This window comes from Rattus rattus, chromosome 15 (assembly GCF_011064425.1).
Source record: "Rattus rattus isolate New Zealand chromosome 15, Rrattus_CSIRO_v1, whole genome shotgun sequence".
NCBI classification, from domain to species: Eukaryota; Metazoa; Chordata; class Mammalia; order Rodentia; family Muridae; genus Rattus; species Rattus rattus.
This window is the reverse complement of record NC_046168.1, coordinates 63887531-63899210: the sequence shown is the minus strand read 5'-3', so window position 1 is coordinate 63899210 and position 11680 is coordinate 63887531. Positions and strand designations below refer to the sequence as shown.

General features: G+C 51.2%; 1 protein-coding gene across 1 annotated transcript; it reads left to right on the top strand.

The window, feature by feature from the left end:
- Positions 1–1784: 1784 nt before the first annotated feature.
- On the top strand, positions 1785–11680 carry Tubb6 (tubulin beta 6 class V). Its single transcript, XM_032886222.1, has 4 exons — positions 1785–1885; positions 2391–2499; positions 3998–4108; positions 10225–11680. The coding sequence occupies exons 1-4, from the start codon at positions 1829–1831 to the stop codon at positions 11289–11291; spliced, it is 1344 nt and encodes a 447-aa protein (XP_032742113.1). The 5' UTR covers positions 1785–1828; the 3' UTR covers positions 11292–11680.

The window sequence follows — 11680 nt, the reverse complement described above, 5'->3', positions numbered from 1 at the left end:
AGAAGTCAGGGCAGGAACCCAAACTGGGCAGGGACCTGGAGGCAGAAGCTAATGTTGAGGCCAGGGACGGGTGCTTCTTATATGCTGGTTTCTTACGGCCGCTCAGCCTGTTTTCTCATAGAACCTATGACCACCAGCCCGGGGATGGCACCCCCAACATCCACACACACAATGCTGGACCCTCCCCCATCATTGCTAATTAAGAAAATGTCTTACAGCTGGATCTTATGGGCATATCTTCTCAATGGGGGTTTTCTCCTTTCAGGTGATTCGCCCACATTTGTGTTCTCTCTCATGTTTGTAGGTAGATACACACACAACCCGTTTGCCTCAAATGTATTTCTAACCTAGATCAATCCTGAACCTCTGAGCACAGGGAATACTGGAGATTTGACACAGGGCTTCCCGCATGCGTACAGGCAAACACTACCAATGGAGCACTTCCCCAGCTCCACACTACGGTGTTGTTAGTCTTCACAGATCTAAAAAGAAACCACTGCTACAAATTACCGATCTTGATCTTGCTGCTTCCTCATTTTTGTGTGGCATTTCTGCCTGGCTTGGGGTCAGGAGGACACAGGAGGTCCTGACAGGAAGCGTTTTGAGAACACCTGGGAATCTCTGCCGGCTGCACAGACTACAGGTAGCAAAGAATCCTGGCACCTGAGAGCCAGTCAGGTGTCTCCAGGACAAGCCTTTCATTTTACAAACGAGGAAGGTGAAGCCCTGAGTGTTACCACCAGAACCGAAAAGCAAGTCGTTTCAGCCAGGGCTCGTTCCTCTCAGGGTCCCTAAGGATACACTGATTTTCACCTGTTGGTGTTTTCCCCTGGCATTGGGCCGGATCCTTGCCAGATGAGCCTCCGATGGGATTCCAGAGCATTCTAGGTTCCCTGGTGTCAGGACATGCCTACCATCCCTGCTGGTGACTAGTCCTTGTGGGTTAAGTAAGGGCATCTGCGGAACAAGAAGAGGCTGCCTGCTGGAGGGGCAAGGGACAGCCTCCTAGGATGGAATGCCCAGCAGTGGCAAAGTTGCTGAGGCCAAGAACAGACCGGGAGCCATCATACAAGAAACTTGGGGCCTTGGGCATCATAGTCGTAAGGCACTCCCGCATCTCCGAGGGGCCCCTTGCCCCTCCTGAGACTGATTGCTTTCCTCTTGGTCCTCTCTCTCCAGCAGCACCGCGCCTGTGTATTGCCCCTCCCTCAGAACAGTGCTCAGTTTTGTTTTGCTTTCTTTCAAAAGTTGAGGGGGTGAGTGAGGGCGGGAGCGAGTCCTGTCGTTGGGAGGCCGCGTGGATGAGGGTGTTGCTAGCCAAACGCAGCGGTGGAGTCACTTTATAGATGGGGCTGAGAGGTAAAGCGGTGCAAGCTAAACACGCGTGCCTAGGGTAGTGCGACAACCAAAAGAATCCACATCAGGTCCCAAAGGTCGCCTTCCACCCGCAGGGTTGTGGGTGGCTCTCCCAGCTCTCTTGGAGAGTTGTAACTCACCCGGTGACAGGTGACCAATACCCTGGGTACTAATAGCACCGTGATGCAGTGAGAGTCTAGGGCTTCCCTCCTCTCTTCGGGTGTCCCCGCCAGTCCATCCTGCTCCCCCTAGTCGGACGCCCAGGGTTCCAGCCGTCAGGACGGCGAGCCTGGCTTGGGATCCGCCCGCTAGCCTTTGGGAGGGGGCGGGGACGGCAAGCGGGACAGCCAGCTGCCATTGGAGGGGAAGGCGAGGGCGGAGGGCCGAGCGGGGTCGAGTCCCGGGAGCGCGCGGCCGGCCGCAGTCACGCCTCAGTCGGGAGAGCCAGCGCCCGAGCGCAAACGCGCCCGCCATGAGGGAGATTGTGCACATCCAGGCGGGCCAGTGTGGGAACCAGATCGGTACCAAGGTGGGTCCCGGCGTGCGTTTCCATCCACGGGTGGGCAGTTAGTGTCGCCGGCTTCGGAGGACCCCGCCTTGCTCCTCCGAGCCCGGCTGACCGTGCGCACTCCTGGGAGAGCAAGCCCGGGAGAGCCCACCCCGTGTCCCCGCGGGCAGACCCGGAGATCCGGCCCAGAGAGTGGGCCAGCTGGCCCTGGGGATCCGGCTCCAAGTGGGCCACCGGTCCCAGCCGTGTGTTCTAGAGGGTGCGCCCCAGAGCTCGGACTCGGAGAGCGGGCCAGCGGTCCCGAAGGGCGCGCCCTGGAGAACTGGCCCGGGGGACTGAACCCCAGGTGCCTGCGGCGACCTGGCGGGGAGAGTGGGCCCCGGGTCTCAGGGGGCTGACTCAGGGTTCCGACCCAGGACTCGGGGAGCTGGCCCTGGAGAGCCGATCACAGGTCCCGGTGCGGGTGGCGGGGACTTCTCAGACCCCGGGTCTGACTCTCTCTATCCGTTCGCCGTCCCCTCTCAAGTTTTGGGAAGTGATCAGCGATGAGCACGGCATCGACCCGGCCGGAGGCTACGTGGGCGACTCGGCGCTGCAGCTGGAGAGGATCAGCGTCTACTACAATGAGTCATCCTGTGAGTCGCGCGCCTTCGGGCTGTCTCCCCCAACCCCCGCCTCCGGCGCCGGCACCTGGCCTTTCCCGGCTGCCTCTCGGGCTTGCCCTGACAGGACCCGACCGTACCCTGCCGGGACCCCGGGCTGGACCCGGAGGGGGGAGGCTCGCGGGGTGCGGTCTTGGCGCCGGGAGAAATTGTTCAGGGAAAAGTTAGGGCGGGATGGAGCTGGATGCCCGGCCACTCCCTCACTCCCCCTGGAGCGGGAAACCCGCCCTAGGTCTGTTCAAACTGTGGGATCCGGCCTATCCCGAAGGCTCGCACCAAACCATCCGTTGAGGTTGTGAAATAACCTCATCGCTCCCAGGCCATCTTTTTAAGCTTTGAAAGAAGAGAGCGGCGGAAACGAATGGAATGGGGTTTTTTAAAGGGCGTCTTTTATTAAGGATGCTTAGCTAAAAGTTTGAGAAACACTTGCTTAAGTGATTTTTTTTTTTCCTGGTCTTTCACCTGAAGTTATATTCATTGGACGCCAAAACTGTAGGCGGCTCTGATAATTAATGGGGAGATTAGTAAAATTCTAGACTCTGGCTAATCCCAGTTTGGGAATAATAGCGCCTCTGTGCTCTGAAGGCTACTTTAAGACAGGGCAAGTTTTATTATAAGAGTGTGACACACACCTCACAAACCAACGAAATCGCAGGGCGCAGAGAGAACACCCAGAATGGCATGTACAGACGTTCCCACGGCATGACATTGAAAGTGTCCAAAGACACTGGAGTCACCAGTTACTTCCCACCTGTTCACCCAGAACCGGGAAGGGCGGTAGAAATGAATCATGGGATATTGCTCATCTAAGGAGACCTGAAACACATGGAATCTTTAGGCAGCTCTTAAGAGACACTCCAGCGTTCACTTCCTCTTATTCACTGGGCGACATTTTGTTGACCCTTTCCTCAACTTGGTTCTGGGCAGAGCCAAGCAGGATGTGGTGGAACTTGCTGTAAAGCCCGTCCTCACCGGATGGGAATGAAAGCTTGCCCTGGTGTCATGTGGTGCTACACGGGCACATTGTCTACTCAAACGAGTGAAGAGCTCATTCGAGTTTGAAGACGAGGGACACGGAGCCCCTGGGCCGGCGCCTGGGAGCTGCTCAGAGAGCTTAGGTACCTGTATGTATTCCATTATCCGCAGGGCAGGTGCCCAAAAGCAAACGGAAGGCCACGCTGCTGCCACAAATCTTACTTATTTCTCTGCAGCTAGAGGAGTGCACCTGTCTAATAGGAGTGTTGGAGGTGACCTGGAAAATCCAGTGGACACGAAGTAGGCCGTAGTGTTGATTTCCCACTAATCCTGCCTTTTTGGCTTAGTAGTTTCTCATCTATGATAGAGAAACTCACAGTACCCTCTCTGAAAAGACATGGGTCATCCCTGCCAGTCCGCTCTGGCCTGGTGGGACTTGCTGAGTCGATTTTTCCAGAAACCTGGGAGTAACTCTGGTGGGCTTTTCCCCCTCCAGCTAAGAAGTACGTACCCAGGGCTGCCCTGGTGGACTTGGAGCCCGGCACCATGGACAGCGTGAGGTCTGGGCCTTTTGGGCAGCTCTTCCGGCCTGACAACTTCATCTTCGGTAGGTTCCGCCTGCTGGCCTGCGTTTCTTGTTTCATTTTTATGTGTTTGTTGTGGTACCAGGGGTTGAATTGGGGTGGTCCACTTGCGGCACTTTGTAGATGATAAAAAAGATTTCAGATTTGGAGCACGGCGCAGCATTCCTAACCTGAAAATTCAAAATGCTGCAAATCTGAAATCTTTTTATTCGTTATGTAGCTGAGGATGACTGTGAACTGAGCCTCCTGCCTCAAACTCTCGTGTGTCAGGATTATAGATGCTGGCCTTCCATCCATGCCTGGTTTCCGCTGTGTATGCATAAAGCAAGTGGGTTTCCATGCCTGGTTTGTGCTGCATGGGTATATTTTTGATTGTGAGGCTAGCTTTTAATGGCTGAGCCATCTCTTCAGCCCATATGTGCATAGGTATAAATGCACACACACACACACACACACACACACACACACACACACACACACATATGATCCCTGATACCTCAGAACCCCAGTGTACACCTATAATCCCAGTGGCAGGGGAGATGGAGCCAGGATACCTGGGATACCTGAGGTTTACTCAGCCAATCAGAGAGTTCCAGTTAATCCAGAGACCCTGTCGATGGAGGAAGGCTCTCTGGCTTCCTCTCATGCATGTGCACATGCACCCACACATGTGTTCACACACAGACTAATGGTCTGGGAGGGGTGGCATGGGCCTGAAACCCTAGCATATCGGATTTGGAGGTAGAAAGTTTGGGAGTTCAACGCCAGGCTGGGCTATGTGAGATCCTGTCTCAAACGAGCCAGCAGAAGAATACTGTGAGAACTGAATATTGAGCTCAGATCTCCAGTGCTCACAGAACAAGCCTAGTATCCCACACACGCTTGTTTTTTTTTTTTTTTTTTTTTTTTTTTTCGGAGCTGGGGACCGAACCCAGGGTCTACCGCTGAGTTAAATCCCCAACCCCCCCCACACACACTTGTAATCGAAGCTCCAAGGAGAGTAGAGACAGGAGGATTGCTGGGAATGGAAAGGAAACAAAACCGGCCTCAGATTTGCAGAGAATGATAGAGAAGTCCTGAAAGCTGTCTCTGTCTTCTGGGCATGTATGCGCTCAGACATGGACATACATACACTCACAAACATAGATCCATACAGAAATCTTTTTTAAAAAAGGAAGATGAACATTTTGTCCCATATAGGGTTTTTTCCCTGACTTTAATTTCAGAGTCGACTCTCAAAAGGCAAACATTTAAGAAGACTTGGTCAGTTTTCCCACTGGATAAGTACCACCACAGCACAGTTTACCTCTGCCTCTACCTGAACTTGGTATTCGGATGTTCTGAGAACTCAAACCACTGAGCCTGAGCTTTACCAGGAATGGGGTGTGGCTCAGGGGCAGAACATGTGATCAGGATATAGAAAGTCCTGGGTTTGATCCCAGAACCACATAAAACAAGCCAAGGAAAAAAGTCCACTCAGTAGGAATCACAGGAATACAACCCTGAAAGAGGCTGTTCTGTGTGTAAAGTGTCCACACCCAAGTATCTACCCCGAAAAGAGAAACTGGGCCCTGGAACAAAAGGCTCACCCCAGAGAAACCCGAACAGATCAAGCCTAGTATCCCACACACACTTGTGATCGAAGTGACCCAATGCTGACCTCACAAATGTAAGAAAATGGCATTAGGGGGCTAGGGAGATGGCATAGTCATCTTGGTTAGTAAAGAGCTTGCTGGACAGACATGAGGTCTACGTTCTATCCCCAGCATCCGGTTTAAAAAACGTTGGGTACTCTGTGTGTGCCCCTGGAGATGGGGGCCCTGGTACCTACCTGCTAGCCAGCCAGTGTAGCTGAACCAGCCAGCTCCAGGTTCAGTGAGAGCTTGTCCAATAAAGAAGGAGGAGGGGGAGGAGAAGGTAGGGGTAGCAATTGTCAGTCTCTCACTTGTATACTGTACACACATACACAGGTACATATGTATATGCACACACGCAGAAGAAAATAGCATTTGGCATTTAAAGCTGTCCGTAAAATTTCTTGTACCTTTATGCATTCTCTTTCCCTTTTAAATATTTTTTTTTTTTTTTTTTTGGTTCTTTTTTTCGGAGCTGGGGACCGAACCCAGGGCCTTGCGCTTCCTAGGTAAGCGCTCTACCGCTGAGCTAAATCCCCAGCCCCCCTTTTAAATATTTTTAAAAGGCAGTACACAGAGATACACACTTAGGAAAATATTTATTCCATGTGTCCTAGTGCTCTGTTCCCATGCACACCAGAAGAAGGAATCAGATACCGTTATTGATGGCTGTGAGCCACCATGTGGTTGCTGGGAATTGAACTCGGGTCCTCTGGAAGAGCAGCCAGTGCGCTCTTAGCTGCTGAGTCATCTCGCCACCCTCCCTTTTAAATATCTATAGAGATAGCTATAGATATAAATATAGATAGATAGATATAGATATATGTAGATATATAGATATAAATATAGATAGGGTCTCACTGTGTAACTCTGGCTGACCTGGAACTTGAATATACTACCATACCCAGTCTTTTTTTTTTTTCCGGAGCTGGGGACCGAACCCAGGGCCTTGCGCTTGTTAGGAAAGCGCTCTACCACTGAGCTAAATCCCCAAACCCCTTTTTTTTTTTTTTAAATTCTATTTGTGTGGTGTATGGCAACAGGTAGGAGAGAGAGTGTGTGTGTGTGTGTGTGTGTGTGTGTGTGTGTGTGTGTGTGTTAAGTCCTTGGAGCTGGGGCTTCTAGGCGTTCGTGAGCACCTGAAGTAGGTATGGGGAACTGAACCTGGGTCTCTGGAAGAGCAGTTGTTCTTAACCACTGAGCTACCTCTGCAGCGGCCACCCACTCCCAGTTATGAATTAATTACATGGGGCGGTATAATTAAAGGTGGTGCACACCTTTAATCCTAGCACTCGGGAGGCAGAGGCAGGTGGATCTCTATGAAGTTTGAGGCCAGCCAGGTCTACAGAGCGAGCTCCAGGCAGCCAAGGGTAGACACAGAGAAACCCTATCCTGGAAAATAAAAAAAAAAAAAAAACAATAAAAAATGTATTTATTTGAAGTTGCCGCTGACTCGTGGACGGCTCATCTCAGCTGGTTCACAGCCTGGAGCCAGCTTTGGTAAATTAAAACAGCGTTGTCAAGCAGAGTTTATCGAGTGGAGGAACGTGAGGAAGGGCCCTTCCTCAACAACAGAAGACTGAATCAGGAAGCTGGCGTCATCTCAGTTCTGGATAGAGTTTGAAATGGCGCACACCCTTTGTCCCAGCACAGAAGCAGGTGAAACTCTGCGAGTTCAAGGCCAGCCTAGTCTACCTATTGATTTCCAGCATAACCAGGGCTACATAGAGAGACCCTGTTTCAGACCAGAGAGAGAGAGAGAGAAGAGAGAGAGAGAGAGAGAGAGAGAGAGAGAGAGAGAGAGAGAGAGGGGAGAGAGAGGTGATTGCATTAGTAATATATAATTTTAAAAGTGAGAGTTCCCAATGACGTGATCATACTCTCATCTGTAATTGCTGGTCATCACACGGCCAAGAAGACAGGGAAAGAAGCTAAGCGCCAGACAGTTAAGCCCCTTTGTGGGTTTGTAGTTTTCCTTCAGATGAACGACTCGCTGAGGAGCCAGGGAGCACGGGGAGCTGGCAGACTTAACTCTTCACCCGGAGTGAGTTGGAGGAACACCAGAGGGAGGGTTGTGAGGAAAGCCTAGGCGTCTGCAGCGTGCCTGCCAAGCTTCAGGTTTGCAGCCCGTGTTTAACAAGCCGGAGTCACTGATTAATGGCCGAATGCACTGTGTGGATGTTCAACTTATGACCTCCAGATATTTAAGCAGGGATGATCTGTTGCTAGGAGACAATGGCAAAATATTTTTTCAAAAAGTCACCAGCTTCCTTCTTTTGTCAAGCGTAGAGAATACTTTGGAGCTAATCCGTGCTTCAGGTTGCGAGGGATCTGAGTTGCTGGCATAAACTGGAGTTCAGTGTCACTGGAACACTTAAAGCTTGAGCAAGCTTGATTTAAGATTCTGTCTTGCCTTCAGCTGCCCTCTATGCTTTCTGCGCTTTTAATGAATGGTTTCTAGGCTCTGACCGTGCGTGCAGTCCTTCTGTGAGTTCCCAGTACAAGGTCAAACCTGAGTTCCGAGTTGACCTCAGGGTTTGTTCTTCTCACTGCCTGGCTTGGGGTCTAGCCTGGCTGATGCCTGCTGAGTTGTGTGGGAAGGGGTAGACATGGGTCTGTGAGTGCTTAAGAAGGACAATGACAATCTGTGCTGGCTAGTGCTTGGTCAACTTAACTGATAAGAGCTAGAGGCTTTTGGGATGAGAAAGAAAGAAAAGGAAAGAAAAGAAAAAGAAAAGTGATTGTATTAGTGATAGATAATTTTAAAAGGTGAGAGTTCCCAATGACATGATCAGTTGAGAAAATACCCCCATCACATTGGCCTGTGGGCAAGCCAGTCTGAGGACATTTGCTCCTTTCCTTTCCATTCCTTCCCTCCCTTCCCTTCTTTCTTTGCTTTTCTCCTCCATCTCTTCATCCTTGTCCTCCTCTTCTTCCTCTTCTTTTCTGGTGGTTGTTGCTGTGTGAGACAGGGCGTCTCTGTGTAGTTCCAGCTGTCCTGGAACTCCCTCTGTAGGCCAAGCTGGCCTTGTACTCGCAGAAACCTGCCTACTACTGGGATTAGAGGCATGCACCACCACCCAGCCAGTGGGGCATTTTCTTGATTAATGGTTGACGTGGGAGGGTCCAGCCCATTGTGGGCGGTGCCAGCCCTGGGCAGGTGGTCCTGGGTTCTGTAAGAAAGCAGGCTGAGCAAGCCAGTAAACAACACCCCTTCATGGTCTCTGCATCAGCTCCTGCCTTGAGTACCAGCCCTGGCTTCTTTCCATGATGGACTTAAACCAAAAGGTGAAACAACTCTCCTCTCCAAGTTGCCTTTTGGTCACGGTGTTTTATCGCAGCCATAGAAACCCAAGACATCATCTGAGAGACAGCCAGGCTTCACCAAGTAGCACAGCTGGACAGGATGGAAGAGAGGCCCATCTTAGACAAGGTTAGGCCAGGGAAAAGCAAAGCAAGAAAATGGCTACCTCAGAGGCTAGAGGGACCAGCGTCTGTCTTTCAGGTATGCTGTAGTCATGGAGTGGGCATCTGCCCAGACCACCGTGGAGCGATGATCTTGGTACCTCCCTGTACACAGAGAGACAAAAATGGCGGGACCAAGAGTCTGAGCACCCTCCTGAGGCTGGCAAGAGGGAGGTCACTCTGGTCATGCTGGGTTGCCCACTCAAAATCCACCTTTTAATATTGAAAGGTGATTAATGTTTTCATCACTGAGTGAAATCAAAGTGTCTTCACATGGCATGAGTGTGTAGTGTAACAGCAAATTGCTGTCTTGAGAAGGAAGTAAGTGTTTGTTCCTTTATCTAAAAATTCTTGAAGCCCGGGAGTGTTGAAACAGTTGCATGCCTCCAGGGAGCTTCCTTGCAGACCGGATTGCAAACATGAATTGTATCATACACTTTAGACATAGAACCTGAAGGCAGTCCATGCACTGTTGTCAGAGTTTCTGCGTTTGTTGGACCTTTCACATGGGGTCAGGTTTGAAACTTCCCATTGTGGCATCAGATCAAAGCTCAGAAAGTTTTGGGTTTTGAAGTGTTTTTGGATTAGTACAAAGTTTAGAAAGCTCAGAACCATGATGTATATATTGTATCCTCTTTGAACCATGTGCCAAAATTATTTAAAAATAAGGTCTGAGCCTGGCCTGGCCTACGTGAGTTTGAGGCCAGCCTGGGCTATATAGGCAGACTGACTCAAAACAAAAAGAAATGACATTACCAGGTCGAGACACATGTATCTTAAAATTTTGTATTGTTTAATATAATGTCCTAAGGTTGATTCCAGGTTCAGGACCTCAGTGAATTAAGTGCACTCTTTTAGTGAGCAGGACCCCAGATTTATAGCCTCTGAGGAGGTCCCTGCTCATCTACCGTCTAGGCACGGTGATGGGTACCTGTTACAGCCTGATTCCTGTTCCTTTGCTCTAGTCTCTTTCACTAAAAAAAATATGATTGGAGAAATGAGGTCACTGATAATCCCCTTGGACTCTTCCTGCCTCACAGGACAGACGGGTGCCGGGAACAACTGGGCCAAGGGCCACTACACGGAGGGCGCGGAGCTGGTGGACTCGGTGTTGGATGTGGTGCGCAAGGAGTGTGAGCACTGCGACTGCCTGCAGGGCTTCCAGCTCACTCACTCTCTGGGCGGTGGCACGGGCTCGGGCATGGGCACGCTGCTCATCAGCAAGATCCGAGAGGAGTACCCAGACCGCATCATGAACACCTTCAGCGTCATGCCGTCTCCCAAGGTCTCAGACACCGTGGTGGAACCCTACAATGCCACACTGTCGGTGCACCAGCTGGTGGAGAACACCGATGAGACCTACTGCATCGACAATGAGGCCCTCTATGACATCTGCTTCCGCACGCTCAAGCTGACCACACCCACTTACGGGGACCTCAACCACTTGGTATCTGCTACCATGAGTGGTGTCACCACATCACTGCGTTTCCCTGGCCAACTCAATGCTGACCTGCGCAAGCTGGCTGTGAACATGGTGCCCTTCCCGCGCCTGCATTTCTTCATGCCCGGATTCGCCCCCCTCACAGCCCGGGGTAGTCAGCAGTACCGTGCCCTGACAGTGCCTGAGCTCACACAGCAGATGTTCGATGCCAAGAACATGATGGCTGCCTGTGACCCACGCCATGGCCGCTACCTGACCGTTGCCACTGTCTTCCGGGGCCCCATGTCCATGAAGGAGGTGGACGAGCAGATGCTGGCCATCCAGAACAAGAACAGCAGCTACTTTGTGGAGTGGATTCCCAACAACGTGAAGGTAGCCGTGTGTGACATCCCACCACGGGGCCTGAAGATGGCCTCCACCTTCATAGGCAATAGCACTGCCATCCAGGAGCTATTCAAGCGCATCTCAGAGCAGTTCTCAGCCATGTTCCGCCGCAAGGCCTTCCTGCACTGGTTCACCGGCGAGGGCATGGATGAGATGGAGTTCACCGAGGCTGAGAGTAACATGAATGACCTGGTGTCCGAGTACCAGCAGTACCAGGACGCCACGGTCAATGATGGGGAAGAGGCTTTTGAAGATGAGGATGAAGAAGAGATCAACGAATAGGGGCCGTAAGATGCTACAGTGCATATCTACTTAGCCCTGATGGCGTGGCAATGGTGCCCTGGTCTGTCACAGGCCCCTCTCAAACCAAATGTACCACACTGTTCCCCAGGTTACCTGGACAGAGAACTTTATCAGAAAATTGGCAGTCCCAGCAGACCAGGGAGATGTTATATAGGAACACTGCAAGCTAAGTACGGGGCCATACAGGGCTAAAGAAAGTGACCACCTTCTGTTACACACCCCCGGCCCCATCAGAGTTAGCGGGGTAGTTAGAATAAGGATTTGTTTTTCGTCCTTGGTGATAAAAACTGAAGCCACACCATGCTGCCTTAATTGAATACATAATATGGAACTTGATGACAATCCATTCATAATAAAATGCTAAACCT